An 18,251-nucleotide genomic window follows, 5' to 3' on the forward strand; every position below is an offset into this window, starting at 1 on the left:
ACTCCAGTCCAGTTACTGTTAAAGTTTTTCTTTCTTCTTTCTGTTCTTTATGTGGTTTTCTTCATGCCAGGTATATGTCTATTGTAGAATACACCTACTCTCTTATCAGGAGCCAGTTTAGAGATATGTAAATTAATCTAATTTGCAGATCTTTAGGATAGAGGAGGTAAGGTGAATGCCTAGAAAAAATCCACCTTGCCCTGGATACAATGTGAAACCTCCATGGTAATCAGGACTGGACTTTATAACCTCCAAATAGATTAAAAGTTCAATCATACTTCATATGAGGTTGTATGTTTATGGACTTTTGTGGATGTTGTAGTGTATGTTTTTGTTCAAATCACTGTCATTTCACTTAAAAAAAACTAATTTTAAATATTTGTTAATGAAAAAATATTCATTTTGTTAACTTAACCTAAAATGAAAAAATATCTGTAAACTAAGCAAAAATTAGAGAAAAAAAATCTAGTTTTAATTTTGATTTTCACCACACAAGGCTCTGTACATAATTTACATGTAAACGTGTATTTGCCGGTATATTTATTAAACTTCATGGTCATAAATTTGATTAGGAATGTGCTTTGTTTCATGCGCATGTGCAAGAACCTCTCGTTGTAGGCGGTTGAATCTGTGGATTTCAATGATCATTTCATCCTTTAGTCAGCTTTCCCTTCCCTCACTTGTCAATGACTTATTCTGGGGATTTCATTGGCCACAATGGACCATCAGACAGATGGTCCATTGTCAGCGTACAGCAAGCAACTTTCACTAAACTGCAGTGAAAAGGCGCTTAAATTGAAACATGCCACGTATTTTGAAAATGTAGCTAAATAGCCACCCCCACACTTTAAATTCAGTCAATATTTAGACTGGAAAAAAAATGTAACTTTATATGCCAAAGGAGGTAGGAGTTTGAGCAGTTTGACCTTGTTTTGCACATACATTATTTGTTTGTTGTTGGCACCTTTGCAGTGACAGATGGTGTATTGTTTACATTACAAATTATTTACATAAGCTTGTAATAGTTTGTTATCCTCAAATTGACTTGTTGATTTTTTTAGCTGTCACTTAACACTTTTTTTTCCCCATTATCAAGGGTCGAAATCCTTTCTTTCTCGAGCCTGCAATTATTGTTACAATCACAGATGGGAATAAACTCGCAAGTACCAGTGGAGTTCAGGATGAGGTAAGCATCTTTAATACATTGGTATACTCCTTGAATACATACATGGTACAATTCTGTACAATAAAGCGGACTCCTGCCCTGCTCACCATAGGTTGTTTAAGTTTAAACATCAGATTGTTCAGTCACGATTATTTATATATCTAAACTCAGAATTTTATTTTAACCTCTTTGTATTTTATATTGCATATGTGAATACCTTTTTTTTTCCACAACCCAAATTCATATTAGTTGCGTTAAAAAATTGGATGTGTTGTGATAAAATTGGATTAAGCTAATTCAGGAAATTAAGTAAATCTTTTCCTGTTTTGAGGCCTGAGTTGCCTCGAAAGCTTGCATATTATTTTAGTTAGCCAATAAAAGGTGTCATTTTGCTTGGCTTTTTGAAAGAAATTGTAACATATGGAAGAATGCACTTAAGTAAAACTACAGTAGAAGTAACCTTCAGAGTGGGTAAATTCTTGGCATGGCATGAAGGAAGAGAAAAATTCAGAAAAAGCTGTTACTTTTGCAGAGAATAATTATAAATGCAAAGTCACAGGTGAGGGAAGATATGGCAATTGCCTGCTTGACCAAAAACCAAGTAAACACATTTCATGATGCTTCAGAGTTTTATACACAAGACCAACTCTCAATGTCCAGTGTCATCTTATACTTATTGCTTTTATTTTATTGATTTATTTACTCTGGCTAAATTTAGTTTTGACTATTGTTGCTTATCATTTATTGTACTGTCCTTGATACCTCTTCACATACCTCTTACATTTAGTTCAGTCCATCAGAAGTTGTGTATCCTGCAGTTTTTGTACTGGAGTTTTTTTAAAATTTTATTTCTTATTTGTTAGAGCCACCATATACAATATGACACAGACATTCTTGCTGATAACAGCTACTGCCATTTGGCTGTCACCTGCCACAAAGTATTTTTATCCATCACAATTACAAAACTGAACAAGGACTGAAACTTCCTTTGTTGGCAACAGAGATTGTTATGCATTGTACATTGGATCTATACCCATACCTGGTGTTCTGTGGTATAACCAACAACGCACATGCTTTATCAGTCCAGGGACACATCAGGGCAGAAATGGTGTTATTGTTGCATTGTTTTTGTTAAATAGACACCCCCAAAAATAATGACCATACAGGTGCTGGTCATAAAATTAGAATATCATGACAAAGTTGATTTATTTCAGTAATTCCATTCAAAAAGTGAAACTTGTATATTAGATTCATTCATTACACACAGACTGATGTATTTCAAATGTTTATTTCTTTTAATGTTGATGATTATAACTGACAACTAATGAAAGTCCCGAATTCAGTATCTCGGAAAATTAGAATATTGTGAAAAGGTTCAATATTGAAGACGCCTGGTGCCACACTCTAATCATCTAATTAACTCAAAACACCTGCAAAAGCCTTTAAATGGTCTCTCAGTCTAGTTCTGTAGGCTACACAATCATGGGGAAGACTGCTGACTTGACAGTTGTCCAAAAGACGACCATTGACACCTTGCACAAGGAGGGCAAGACACAAAAGGTCATTGCTAAAGAGGCTGGCTGTTCACAGAGCTCTGTGTCCAAGCACATTAATAGAGAGGCGAAGGGAAGGACAAGATGTGGTAGAAAAAAGTGTACTAGCAATAGGGATAACCGCACCCCGGAGAGGATTGTGAAACTAAACCCATTCAAAAATGTGGGAGAGATTCACAAAGAGTGGACTGCAGCTGAAACTTGTGCTTCAAGAACCACCACGCACAGACGTATGCAAGACATGGGTTTCAGCCATCGCATTCCTTGTGTCAAGCCACTCTTGAACAAGAGACAGCGTCAGAAGCGTCTTGCCTCGGCTAAAGACAAAAAGAACTGGACTGCTGCTGAGTGGTCCAAGGTTATGTTCTCTGATGAAAGTAAATTTTGCATTTCCTTTGGAAATCAAGGTCCCAGAGTCTGGAGGAAAAGAGGAGAGGCACAGAATCCACATTGTGTGAGGTCCAGTGTAAAGTTTCCCCAGTCAGTGATGGTTTGGGGTGCCATGTCATCTGCTGGTGTTGGTCCATTGTATTTTCTGAGGTCCAAGGTCAATGCAGCCGTCTACCAGGAAGTTTTAGAGCACTTCATGCTTCCTGCTGCTGACAAACTTTATGAAGATGCAGATTTCATTTTCCAACAGGACCTGGCATCTGCACACAGTGCCAAAGCTACCAGTACCTGGTTTAAGGACCATGGTATCCCTGTTCTTGATTGGCCAGCAAACTCGCCTGACCTTAACCCCATAGAAAATCAATGGGGTATTGTGAAGAGGAAGATGCAATACGCCAGACCCAACAATTCAGAAGAGCTGAAGGCCACTATCCGAGCAACATGGGCTCTCATAACACCTGAGCAGTGCCACAGACTGATCGACTCCATGCCATGCCACATTGCTGCAGTAATTCAGGCCAAAGGAGCCCCTAACTAAATATTGAGTGCTGTACATGCTCATACTTTTCATGTTCATACCTTTCAGTTGGCCAACATTTCTAAAAATCCTTTTTTTGCATTGGTCTTAATTGATATTCTAATTTTCCGAGATACTGAATTTGGGACTTTCATTAGTTGTCAGTTATAATCTTCAACATTAAAAGAAATAAACATTTGAAATACATCAGTCTGTGTGTAATGAATGAATCTAATATACAAGTTTCACTTTTTGAATGGAATTACTGAAATAAATCAACTTTGTCATGATAATGATATTCTAATTTTATGACCAGCACCTGTATATGTTTGGGCATTGTCCTGTTGGAATATATTATCAAGCAGGTCTTCCATAAAAGTTCATACTATGAATTAAAAGATCATATTGTGTATCTCTCTAAACTCTATCTCTAAGAACAGCTAATTAGTAAATAAAATGCAAATGTAACTGTTTGCACTTCTGTGAAAACTCTTAATTTCTGGTTTTCAGTGAGATAGGATCACTGAATCTGCGTGTGTTCTCCAGAAATGTGTGTGCAAGATTAGTAAATAAATCCCAATATATGCAAATATTACATCAAACTATATCAGCAGGACAGTAGGGTAATGAAATTAAGTATTACAGAGTAAACACAGGAATAATGGGTTCAATGTCAAATAAAACTGTAACATATGTAAGGTTATCTCGTAAGCCTTTCACCTCCTGGGCCGTAATGAAAAAGTAGGCCAGCTGAACAGAATTTTTATTAAACATAACATGTATTTGAAAAAAGGGAATAGGTGTTGTGGTTTTCAGTTTAGTTGACTTGTTATTGGAGATTCGCTTTTGTTTTATATTTCAAGGAGGACTCTCCATATTTCACTTCAGCCACCTGAAATGTCTCATTTGAAGACTAAACCACCCCAAACCTGAGGAATTCAAATTGTGCAAAAATACACTGTCTGGCTTGCTACTATGTATATATTTGTGTTAGAAAGAAACCACAAATCTAGTTTGACAGAGAAATGTTTCATAATTTACCCTTACAACTTAAATTAATGTTTAGCAAAATGGTTTATGGCTTCAGTAAAATTATTGTCCTGGTTCAGCATGCAAACCAAAGCTTGTGCTAGTTCTTGGCAAATTTGCATATGGATGGAGGTTTGGCAGATGAATTGAATTGTTTTTTTTGCAGATCTTTCTTTCCTTTCCTCATTTCCTTTTCCTCCCAACTTCCTTTCCTCATCATGTATGAACCATACATCACGCTGATCTATAGGAAATATTTTGAAAGAAGGTGGCTAAGTGAGGACTTAATTCATATTTTCACAATTCTTGAAAGCTTTCCAATCATGTTCTCCTAATTTCTAGGAAATAAAATCAAGTACAGTTTGGTGGTTTCAGAATAATTACACAAAAATAATTCTACCTTAACATTATTCACAGATTTGAAAAAAAAAAAAAAAAAATTTTTTTTTTGTTTGTTTTTTAATAAAGCTGCACCTTCCTTTGAACACACCGTTACCTGGAAGTGAGTTAACAAAAGAACCCTTTCGCTGGGACCAGCGTCTTTTTGCACTTGTGCTCAGGATCCCCGGTAAAATGACAGTAGAACAGGAGCAAGTGTTTGGTGTACCCCTGGATGATTCGCCTATTACACCAATGTGTGATGTCACAGGAGGTGAGACAGATTTTTTCAATCTAAATTTATATTCTACCTGAAACATATGGTTCTACTTTGTAATTTGTTGTTAATCAAGCAGAGTTAGTTGTGTTTAACTATGTTTGTATTTATATACTGTATACAATACATAATATAATAATGAATGGTTCTTTTTTTATTAGTAGCCTTAAAATGATTCTGGTAAATTGTTCCATACCTCAGCAAGTGCAGGTGGGATATTGTGTAGGCAGTACTTGATATGAAAGGGAAAGTGTTGACTTTGACTAAGAATATTTTTGAGAAGTGGAAAGAAATTCAATGGAAGAGGGGGTACTGTGCAGAGCAGAATGTTGGCAAAGAACACTTAATGACTGTACAGGTGCAGCATGGTGTGCCAGCGTGAGAGGCCGGACAGCTTCACAGACGAGTGTGTGTGAGCGTGAGTGGTTTGCAAGTGTCTGTGGGAGGTGTCAACATTCTGGCTGTGCTCTGTTGCCTATTGAGAACAGTGACAGGTGAGATGGTAGTTAGCCATTGTAAGGCGCTAGGGGTCGCTAGTTGCCAATTAAACCCAACAGCCAGACACTCAGGACACAGGATAAAAGCACTCTGAAGTATATACATTTTTCTTATTTTAAACAGTTCCTCCAATGCATCCCAGCCACAATAAACAGGCAAGTGAATACACAATAATATTCTCAATAATAATAATAACAAAAGTTCTGTCCTCCACACCTCCCAGCAAGCTCTGTCCTACACGTCCTGACTCCGGCTCGCTTGCTGAGTTATCAGCAGTCCTTTATATAGTCTTTGGTCAGATGTCCTCATGACTTAGGAGTACTTCCAGGCTTTGGATGAGACATGCCTCCTCCGGTCCTCTCACTGATCCTCCTGGTACCCAACAGGGCTGAGAAACTGCACTCCAAGTCCCAGTATGCCCTGCAGGAGTCTGGGGCACTGTTACTCTCCAGGGGAGCTGCATTCTAGTGTTTTGGGGGAGGCAGTATCCTGGAAAAGTTGCCTTCCCCCCTCCATCCATCTTAGGGGCGTCCTGGCCCCTGAGCTGCTGGCTGTCCGCCACACCATGTAAGGGCCCAGAGAAAGTTCAGGGAGTGGTTTTACTTGGGGGTGGGGTTTCAGAAGTGGAGGCCGCACCATGGATCTTTTCTGCGTGCGTGCATGCATGCATGAGAGGATTTGTGATTACACTGAACTTGGTGGTGTATTGGGAGAATTGTCTGACCAGGATTGGCTGCAGACATGCTGGGTGCATACTTAAAAAAACACTAATCTGAGAAAAGACAGAAGAAAGGAGAAATGAAGCCAAGAAGAGCTGAGTTACTGCTGACACTTCAAGGCATGCAAGAAATGGGCTGCCTGGAAAGACTATACATCTAGCAATACCAGGTTATATGGTGTTATTTAGCTTTTCATTTTGGAACTATCAATTTGAGTAATGTTCAATAATTGTATAACTTTTTCTCCTGCCTATTCTAGTACTGTGTCTAATTGCCTTGGGTTACAGATGTAAAAGAAAGGCGGAAGGAAGTATTGAACTACGTCATACATTCCTGACAATGTGATACGAAAATGAGATTTGGGGTATTCTTTTAAGGTCTGCATAATAAAGGTGAATAGGGAGGGTGACCTTAGGATCCTCCCTGGGGAGGTCTGTGTTCCGGCACTGGATTAGAGTCTCCAGAAAGAAATTCAAACATGATAGCCATGAGAATCAGCCTGGTTTTTGGCCTAGGTTTAAAATTGCACTAGCTCCAACCTTTGCAAGATGTCTCAAAGTTTGTTTTATAATAAAATTACAATATACAATATTGCATTTTTGTTGTTTTGCAAACCATGGTTATAATGTATTTGTTTCTGCTTTTATAGCTTCTGATTTTCATACATAAACTGTTTAAACCTTTATTTTTCTTTTTTATTGTCACTACACAGTACTGTGCAAATCCAGTTATTTAAAATTGAAATACAATCATCCTTTTCCAATGTTTTCTACAGGTCGCTCATATAGCATTTGTTCACAGAAAATGTTAAATCAATGTCTGGAGTCGCTAGTACAAAAAATTCAGAGTGGGGTAGTGGTACACTTTGAGAAGACAGGACCTGATCTACAAAATTTAGAAGGTAAATTAATGTGGACTTTTAGCTCAAGATAATGTTAAGTTAGTTTTATATTTATACAGTAGATATTTTCTCAAGGATCCTACTAATTGTTTTCTTCTGCTAGAAAAACCTATATTTTATTTAGCCAAATAAAATTACATTAGCTAAAATATAAAAATCATTGCACATGCCAAGTAACACTTGCCATGCAAAACCATTTTAACTTTCTCCCATTATATTTTGACTGGTCAAATTAAAAAAAAAACCTGTAATTTACTTTTAATACTTAAAACTGAAAGCCTTTTTCTATTAACTTCTAGTGAGCCTTCAAGTAGAAATGTAGTTATATTTTGAATGTTTAGAATTGCAATTAGAGATATTTCTAATGTATTTCAATATATCAGTGATTTTTAATTTTAGACCTCAGTAATGCAGCTTTAATTACTCAAAATTACATTAGAGATGCCGCTAATATCAGCACACCATGAGTAGTAAGAAAAGGGCAATTTGAAATGTAATACTTTTGTACTGCTTGTATTGCTAGTAGGGCAGGCATGTCAAACACGCGGCCCCCGGGCCGCATGCGGCCCGCAGCAGAAATCTGTGCGGCCCGCATGACAGATCCTAGTTAGCACTGAACTTGTACAAAATGATTACTATCGTTTGTGATTGAGTCATTCTGCATCTTCGGTTTTACTTATTGACTTTTCTTACTTCTGCCTTCTGACAAAAGCGCGTTTTCCCATGGCATTACGGTACCGGAAACGTCATCTGCTAGTATAGCCACGAGCCTTGACCAAAGTTAATGAGCCGCAGCGTCACAACTGAAGTGCTAGGCTGCAGCAGGGGTGGCCTTAGGCATGTGCAAACTGTGCACCTGCACAGGGCCACCACACCAATATATATTGAATATAAAACAGAAAGGGAAAATAACGACACAGCTGACGACAATGTGACCGAAAAACATTGTGTTTCTTGTTAATTAGTACGCTGTATTTACTAATGTCACTAGAGTTGGAGCAGTAAGCTATATGTAGTATTATAATATTTTGCCTTAATGAGAATATCATGGGCCGCCACTTGGTTTTCAAGTTACTAACACGCGTATATAGAAGCGTGTCCTGAGCACGAGGCGGCTATGCAGTGTCCGCAACGGATGTGTCCATCCGCCATGCATAAGATACCGTATTGACATTGCCAGGCGAAGGGGCCACCGATTCTTTCTCTGCCCAGGGCCTCCACGAGCCTAGAGCCGCCCCATCTAAGGCTACACTACTGACTGGGCTGTTGAGACTGGCCACTGGGCAGAACTGACCATCACGAGTAGTAATAGCCCACATATTTTCACGTTTTTTTGCTCTAGTTTCATGTAATTTTGTGCTAGTATTGTAACGAACAGTTAGTGCAGACTACAGCTGAAGATCTGAAGTGGACGCGAGAAGTTGGTGAGTTGTTTATTAACATATTTTTGTGATTTTGAGTTTGTAAAATTATTGTAGGTCAGGTGGCTTTTTGCATATCGGCTTATTTTACAATTTAAACTTTGAAGTAAACTTAGTAAAGTAAAATTAGATTTTTGGAGGATTGGTTTTCCAACTTGAATTACTGAGCAATGAATTCAGTGAGCATTTTCGTGATATCAGTTCACACAAACGGCATTGTGCTGTTCTCTTACAACATTGAGAATGCGCCTGAGAATATCCAAATGGAATTGACTGAAGTGCAGTCAGATTCTATTCTGAAGGCAAAATCCAACGAAGTTGGTGTGCCAGGCTTGTATGCTTACCTGCCACCCTCATATGTGCAGATCCGTAAGTTGGCATCAAGAGTACTGTCAGTGTTCGGAAGCACTTACATTTGTGAGCAATTGTTTTTGTTAAAGAAAGCTACCAAAACCCCATATCGCTCAAGACTTACCGTTGAGCACCTTTCATCCCTCATAAAAGTTGCAGCTGCACAAGATTTCAAGCCTGATATTGACGAACTGGTTACTAACAAGAGATGCCAAGTGTTGGGACAAAAGAAATAAATCTCACACTGTAAGGCTCCTATATAAGCAATGAATATAATATAATGAATATCAATCATCAAGACACTATATAAAAGCGGTCGGGATTGTCCTTCCGTCCCGTGAGTGCAAAGCGTAGCGGTATTCTGCTTATCACAGACTTACTACTTGCGGCTTGCGGTACGAAGCGACGCGATGTGAGCAGAGTTTTGGTGCTCCCATCGTTCCCTTGCTTTTGTGCACGATGCGCTGGAAAAATAGACAAAATTATGTCTCAGGAAATAATTAATGTTGATGGAGTACAAATGCCTCACCGCGTAGTAAATATTAGGGGAGATGGTGCATGCTTATTCTCAACTATAGCTTATTTAGTGCATGAAACTCCGTCTTTAGCGGTACAGATTCGGGCTGACATTGTACGACATGTTTTAAGTAATTGGTCAAGGTTTCAGTCATTTACAATGATGCGGTCAGGAATCTCTTATACAAATGAGCTTCAGTATCTCACTGAAATGTCAAAGTCTCAAACTTATGGTACCATTTCTGAGCTAATGGCAGCGGGAGAGTTGTTCCTCAATGAGTTTCAAGTATATTATTATGGAGTCCTACACTCCAAGTTTGGACAGGCACTTCAGGGGATAAAAAAACGTAGGTTTTCGGGAGATGTTATGAATGGGCACTTTGATGTTCTCATTCCCTACACTTACATGCCTGTATACATGGAGCGCACACAAATTGAGGATAAAAGTCGGTCGCCTTAAAAGGCGGGTGAGCCTAGTAATATAATAAGGACCTAGCTAAGAGGTTAAGACTCTAATTCTACACTCTTGTATGGAGACTGCATGGAAATAAATTGCTTTTCTTTAAACTTTAAACTTTAAGTGTTACATTTTTTAAAGTTTTCAGTATTGGAAAGAAAGCTACAGTAACTTTGTATAATAGTATAATAGTATTTGTTACAGTACAGCCCGCTGACACACGTATGGCAGTCGAAGCGGCCCACCAATGGTAGTGAGTTTGACATGCCTGTAGTAGGGAATTCATTCCCAGGAATTCGGGAATCCCGCATTTCATTCCCGGGAATCCTGGGCTCCCAGGGATGACACAGTGCACGGGCATCTCACATGTGAACGGTATTAGAATGACCGACACTTATTTTTAATAAAACTACTGCAATATGTTGACACAAATAAAAGACTAACCTTATCTAGCAGTTCATGCTGTCATATAAGTACATATATCTTTAGTTGTGGTAATAAGAGCGTAGAAAGCACAACGTCCTAACAGGTGGCGCAGTGGTAGTGCTGCTGCTTTGCAGTAAGGAGACTGTGGAAGATTGTGGGTTCACTTCCCGGTTCCTCTTGTGTGGATAGCGCTTTGAGTACAGTAATCCCTCGCTATATCGCGCTTCACCTTTCGCGGCTTCACTCCATCGCGGATTTTATATGTAAGCATATTTAAATATATATCGCGGATTTTTTGCTGGTTCGCGGATTTCTGCGGACAATGGGTCTTTTAATTTCTGGTACATGCTTCCTCAGTTGGTTTGCCCAGTTGATTTCATACAAGGGACGCTATTGGAAGATGGCTAAGAAGCTACCCAGCTTACTTTTCTCTCTCTCTTGCGCTGACTTTCTCTGATCCTGACGTAGGGGGATTGAGCAGGGGGGCTGTTCGCACACCTAGACGATACGGACGCTCGTCTAAAAATGCTGAAAGATTATCTTCATGTTGCTATCTTTTGTGCAGCTGCTTCCTGAAACGACATGCTGCACGGTGCTTCACATACTTAAAAGCTCGAAGGGTACGTATTGATTTTTGATTGAAAAACAAACTCTGTCTCTCTCTATCTCTCTGTCTCTCTCTCTTTCTCTGCTCCTGACGGAGGGGGTGTGAGCTGCCGCCTTCAACAGCTTTGTGCCGTGGTGCTTTGCATACTTAAAAGCCAAACAGCCCTATTGATTTGTTTGCTTTTCTCTATCTCTGTGACAGTCACTGCTCCTGACGCGCACTCCTTTGAAGAGGAAGATATGTTTGCATTCTTTTAATTGTGAGACGGAACTGTCATCTCTGTCTTGTTATGGAGCACAGTTTAAACTTTTGAAAAAGAGACAAATGTTTGTTTGCAGTGTTTGAATAACGTTCCTGTCTCTCTACAACCTCCTGTGTTTCTGCGCAAATCTGTGACCCAAGCATGACAATATAAAAATAATTATATAAACATATTGTTTCTACTTCGCGGATTTTCTTATTTCGCGGGTGGCTCTGGAACGCAACCCCCGCGATGGAGGAGGGATTACTGTACTGAGAAAAGCGCTATATAAATGTAATGAATTATTATTATTATTAATGTGTAGAGCGTGCGGTCGTCCAGGCAAGAGCGCACCTTCGTGCAGAAGTACACCAGCCGCTGAGACAGCACGCTCTACCTCCACTGAAGTAGGCGGCACAATCCTCAAATACTGATACACTTGTTCTAAACAACGCCCGCGCTTGCCGTTGCTCTGAAACGCCGCCATTTCAGCTTTTACTGATGCATCCAGTTTCTTGTCATCATTCTGTGATGGCAAGTTTCTTGGCACAGATAATGCGGATGCAACAGACTGACACGTTGCAAGTCCAAGTTGCTGTTTAAAGCTGTTGTCTGAAGAAGTGCAAGCTGCAGCAATGGCGCCACCTTAAATATTTTCAACTGTAACTCTGTTATTTCTTGATCGATTTTTACACTATTACACGCTATATATGTGAGCTTGGCCATTCCCGTTTTCCCGGGAATTACAGCAGTTTCATTCCCGGGAATGGATTCCCTAATTGCTAGTTATAAGTCAATAGATTTACAGCTTGCTTACACATTGTAGTTTATGTTTCATCTAATAATAACATGCTTATGATCAACTATTACTATTATTGGTTTCATTCTAAACCTTGTAAATTTGTTTTAGGTTCTGTCCTTTTCTGGTTGTGTAATCATTAGACTTAGTCCTTTCCTAGTTGCTTGTTGAAGTTTTGCACATTCTCCTATACACATCTAGGTTATCTTCTCATAAACCATTTTACTACAGAGATGTGCATATAAGTTTGGTATTTTGTGTGTGTGTGTTTGTATTGAATGTATTATGCAATGGACTGTCTTCCCACTGTTGCTAGGTCTTGCCTTCTGCCCAGTACAGTTGGGATAGAAAACAGCTCTCCAAAACATAGTGAAGGGCTTAGCCTGTTATAGAATAATTGTTGGACTTAAATAAATAAATAGACAAAAACCTTTGGAACTTGTTTTCAGCGTCTGTGCTATTGTGCATTGGATGAATTTCCCATCGGGATTAATAAAGTATCTATCTATCTATCTATCTATCTATCTATCTATCTATCTATCTATCTATCTATCTATCTATCTATCTATCTATCTATCTATCTATCTATCTATCTATCTATCTATCTATCTATCTATCTATCTATCTATCTATCTATCTATCTATGTTGATTCATTTTGCATTTCTTTTTCTTCCCTATCAGATGGGTCACTAGATGTCACTAAAGTTAATCTTCAGCCTTGGCATAGCTGTCACCGGCTAATTTATGTTCGCCCAAATCCTAAAACAGGGTTACCTATTGGTCACTGGCCAATCCCTGAGTCTTTCTGGCCAGACCAAAATTCGCCAACACTGGTGAGTACTTAAAATTGTTTTAAAATTATTATCTTCATGCTGATTTCAATATATTTTCTACATGAAGGTAAAGGCATGGCAATTGTCTGTTTGTAGAAAAATAAATACCATTGTGTATGTGTATAATTACCAAGAATGAAATCTTAAACCAAAATTGTTTGTAACACTAGGTAAAAAAATTAACATAACATTATTCTTAGCCCTACTCCTGCCAATGCTCACTTAATATGTGTTTTACTATAATTCACATTTTAGGTAATTAGAGCCTGCATTTAGCTAATATCATAGCATTATATGGCATGTAGAAAAGCAAATGCAGAAAGTGAGCCGTGAAGAACTATATAGAGAAAACATAAAAAAGTTTGTCACTGAATGAAACTAAAATTAGAGAAGGGTTAGGGACACCACTGAAAAGACAGCAGGAATATACACACCAGAAATGTTGTACATAACTTTTTTTAAGAAAAAGTTTTAACTTGTTAATCTTGTAAGAAATAATGGTGCTAGAGCAGTAATTCAGCAGTTCAAAATCTTTAACATTTCTCTAACTTATTAATGTTTAATAGACTTGTCCTGCTCATGTGTCCTAAATGTATTGTGATCTTCATGCACAGGTCATTTATAAAAATGTTTAAAACTGAAAAATGGAAGCGGAATAGAAATTTAAAAAATCATAAAATGTGTTTTGTCTTGTTTCTTTTTAGCCACCTCGTAGCGCCCACCCTTTGGTAAGATTCTCTTGTGTGGATTCAGAGCCTATGGTAATTGACAAGCTTCCTTTTGATAAATATGAACTTGAACCATCTCCGCTCACACAGTACATTTTGGAAAGGAAATCCCCACATACTTGCTGGCAGGTATGTAGTTGGTGCAATCCCCTCAAAAACAAATTCTGCGATGGAGTAATCAGTCATGCACATTTTCCACTTCGTAATGCGAAAATGCAAAGCTTATTTAAAGGGTCATTTACTGTTTAATTTGAAATAGAGGTTTAGTCTGATACTCATTGAATTAAGACTACTCTAGGCAGAATTGAAAAGGCCAGGTGTTTGTCCTAATCAAACTTAACCTCCCCGTTCTGTTGCTCCCTCAATCACAGTGCACACTTCTCATTATGCTTATAAAAACATCATGAGAGTGAGCAAGGAGAGGGAACAGGAAAACTAATATTGGGGCATCTTTGAATTTCATCAGCAACTACATATACAGTGAAGGGTAAGACTTTTTTAAGTAGATAGATAGATAGATAGATAGATAGAAATCATGCATACAGCTACCAGTTTTTTTGTATCTGTGTCTAAATGTGAATTGTTTGCTTTTTTTCTATTTAAGGCTGAATTGAGGAAATAGAGTATTTTCTTAACTGGAACACAACCTAGTATAATCCTAAACCATGAGATTAAATGCAATTAGTATTCAAAACAAACATGAACCAACTCAATATCTAGAATTAGTAAGAGTGAAATTGTTAATTCTTGTACTGTGATATTTTTATAATTTTATATGAATAAATGATGTGAGAAAAATAGACCCACATATGGTATAATATTATTTATGAGATTATGAAATTAATTTTCTAAAGTACTTTTTTATTATCTTGAACAAAACTGAGTATAATTTTGAATAGTTCTTAAACTTTCTATTTTTTCTGCAAGGTATTTGTTGGAAATAGTGCAAAATACACTGACCTTGGCCAGCCCTTTGGTTATTTAAAGGCCAGCACAGCTTTGAATTGTGTTAATCTATTTGTCATGCCATATAATTTTCCAGTGCTGCTTCCACTTCTTGGTGAGTTTATATTTATTACTTTATCTGTAATATTATTTAATGGTAGCATTGTTAAATAAAAAATATTATATGAGACCTTTAAAATCAACTTTATTTTAGATTACATTTTTAAAATAGGATTTCAGCATTCATTATTTCTATAATGAAAGCAGTAGAAATGTTCTTTTTTTTTTTTTTAGAACATTAGAGCAGTCTAAATGAGAATAAGCCCTTCAGCCCAACAAAGCTTGGCAGTCCTGTCCACTTAATTCTTCCAAAATAACATTCAAGTCTAGCTTTGAAAGTCCATAAAATCCTACTGTTTACCACACTACTTGGTAACTTATTCCATGTGTCTATGGTTCGTTTTGTAAAGAAAAACGTCCTAATGTTAGTGTGAAATTTATCTTTAACAACTGTGCCCCCATGTTCTTGATGACATTTTTTTAAAGTAATAATCTCAATCTACTATGCTAATTCCCTTCATAATTTTAAACACTTCAGTCATGTCTCCTCTTAATCTTATTTTGCTTAAACTGAAAAGGCTCAGCTCTTTTAATCTTTCCTCATAATTCTTTCCCTGTAGCCCTGCAATTAGCATAGCCGGTCTTCTCTGAACTTTTTCCAGCACTGCTATGTCCTTTTTGTAGCCTAGAGACCAAAACTGCACAAAGTACTTCAGGCGAGGTCTAACCAGTCCGTCATTAAGCTTGAGCATAACCTCCTTGGAATTGTACCCTATACATTATGCTGGAGTATATAACATAACATTCTGTTAGTCTTCTTAATGGCTTCTGAACAGTGTCTGGCAGTGGATAGTGATGAGACTCTATGCCTCGTAAATGCTTCTCATAAAGTGTATTTTTTATTTTCAGACCTCCCATTGTGTACTCAAACCTAACATTTTTATTTCCTATGTGTAATTCTTTGCATTTACTGACATTCAGTTTCATCTACCACAAATCTACCTAAGCCTATATGCTGGCCATGTCTTTCTGTAATGGTTCAACAGATTCTAGATTGTGTGCTAATCCATCTAGGTTGGTATCATCTGCAAACTTAACCAGCTTGCTCTTAATATTCCTGTCTAAATCATTTATATAGATATATTAAAAAAGCAGCACCCCGAGAACTAACCCTGTGGGACACTAATCTTAATATCAGCCAAATTGAATAGGGTTTCTCATACCCATAACCCTCTACTTCCTGTGTCTGAGCCAATTTTCTACCCATTTACATACTACACTCTGAACTCCCACTTCTTTTAGTTTGACACTTAACCTCTCATGTGGCACTTTATCAAATGCTATTTGAAGTCAAGATAAATAATATCATATGCTCAACTTTGTTCATATTCTATTACTGCTTTCTTCCAGCATGTTAGTAATAACCTCTTGTTCTTGTTATGTTTTGCTAAATTGTTTCCTTAATGATTCCTTCCATTAATTTTCCTGTGATGCATGTTAAGCTTACTGGCCTATAGTTGCTTTTACTTCTTCTTTTAATTGTTCCCTGGAGAATGTTGACAAAGTATATACGTTTTATTATCAGTATAATATTCTTTGAAAGGCTTACCTGCTGTATCACATAGTATGACAATGGGAAAATTAATTCAGATATCTGTTCAGTCATAAGAATCTGTATCATATGAATGTGGACCTCAGTTTCCTTTCAAGGGCTCAATTATTTTTTGCCGCCTTCAGAATCTGTATCACATATCACATATGTTAAGATATCAGAAAAATTAGATTTGGGAGGATTACACATGCAGTGTAAATATAGTCTAAAACAATCATGACAATAACCTTCCTGTCTAAACTTGCCATTTTCATTGTTTATATAAAACTACTGTTTTACTCTGACCATTTTGTTAGGATCTAAAACATTCCTCTGTCTGTTCCTCTTTCTACTCTTAACTCAGATACCCTCAGTGATATGTGGAAAGTGTATGTGAGGGGTGCAGAATTTGGATGTGGGTAGTGTAAACCTAGATATGAACTATGAAGTTGTCCTACTTACATGATATGTCGAGTGCAGACAGGGGTGTAAATGATGGCAATGGTGTGAGAGGTGTGTGGAATAAATTCTGGAAGTTGTCCCCCATTCTAACTTCTAAAGGTGTCTCTCTGGCATTAAAGGGAAAAAGTCTATAAAAGCAGCAATATGAGTCATATGCTGTATGGGAATAAGACATGGTTGATAAAAGTGGAAGATCAAACAAATCTGGAAAGAACAAAGATGAGCATAATCAGATGGTTGTGTGGAGTGTCAGAAGCTGAGAAGATAAACACTGAGTTATAGAGGCAATAGATGTTTGGTTGAGGAGAATCTGGCTGAGGCGGTTTGGGCATGTGGTGCCAAAGGCAAAGAATGACTGGGTGAACATGTGCACCATGGAGAAGTTGAGGGAATGAGGCCCACTGGGACCCACTGCAGATGTGGTTGATGGTGATATCAAATGATATGTTAAGAATGGATCTTATGACAGGCGATGAGAAAAATTTGGGGAGTGAAAGTATTAACCTGAGTAAACAGGTTAATAAACCAGTGATTTTTATAGGATGAACAGCTTGTAATCATAATCTATTCGCTATACTGTATTATAGTATACCTATAAAAAATACAACTAACAAAACTCTTATCTTTTAACCCTTATGATATTAGGCCACAAAAGGCAAAGAGCAGATTTTGAGAACGTGTACAACGGAGATGTGTAATTTTAAAACTGTTCTATAGGATTTGGGATGTGGAATTATTTAGTATATTTGTGAAAGAGTACATAAATAATAGTATGAATATAATGGAGTGATAAAAATTACCATAATAGTATAAGTCAGGGATGCCCACACTTTTTCGGCTTGCGAGCTACTTTTAAAATGACCAGGTCGAAATGATCTACCTACATTAAAAATGATATATATACTGAGTATACTTTATACATAAAATATATGTTGCCGTACCTTGCATAACTGAATAACCCTTATGGCATAATAACAATTCAATACGTTTATGGTCACTACAGTATTTGGATTTAATAATCTTCATGTGGGAAAAGGCTGACTCGGATAAATAAGTAGAGCTGAATAATGCAGTCAAGGAGGCAGCACATTTCCTCATGTTTGGGTACTTTTCCTCTATGAGTAAGTTCCAAAACTGTCCATGAGCCACATACTCCAGCTGAAAGTCATCCTGTAGTGTCAAAATCTCATCCTTCACTGTACAGGAGTTTTAGGTGAAACAGTGTTGCAATTTTTGATGCGGGTGAATCACCCTCAACATCTTCCCTAAATGGATAGCACTTAAATGTAGCGATTGGCTCAAGTAAAGCTGAGTCTTGAAACTGTCTGTCAAAGTCTGACAGATGATTTTCAATGTGCTCTGTGTAGCGTATGCTGTCAAGTTGTG

General features: G+C 37.6%; 1 protein-coding gene across 2 annotated transcripts in view; it reads left to right on the forward strand.

Moving 5' to 3' along the window:
- The window catches only part of ints6 (integrator complex subunit 6), a 72,402-nt gene that overhangs the window by 13,281 nt on the left and 40,870 nt on the right, over window positions 1-18,251 (forward strand). The window contains exons 4-10 of one of the 2 annotated variants that reach the window (XR_007934750.1): window positions 1,097-1,186; window positions 5,123-5,306; window positions 7,302-7,427; window positions 12,928-13,079; window positions 13,784-13,936; window positions 14,179-14,294; window positions 14,735-14,852. Coding sequence is in view for 1 of the 2 variants with exons in the window: in XM_051926254.1 (XP_051782214.1) it covers window positions 1,097-1,186; window positions 5,123-5,306; window positions 7,302-7,427; window positions 12,928-13,079; window positions 13,784-13,936; window positions 14,735-14,867 (838 nt within the window). In the remaining variant the exon portion in view is untranslated. Of the gene's footprint in view, window positions 1-1,096; window positions 1,187-5,122; window positions 5,307-7,301; window positions 7,428-12,927; window positions 13,080-13,783; window positions 13,937-14,178; window positions 14,295-14,734; window positions 14,868-18,251 lie in introns of those variants that run through there. The other variant, XM_051926254.1, reaches the window with a different exon arrangement.

The sequence above is a fragment of the Erpetoichthys calabaricus genome, chromosome 4 (assembly GCF_900747795.2).
Source record: "Erpetoichthys calabaricus chromosome 4, fErpCal1.3, whole genome shotgun sequence".
Lineage (NCBI taxonomy): Eukaryota > Metazoa > Chordata > Cladistia > Polypteriformes > Polypteridae > Erpetoichthys > Erpetoichthys calabaricus.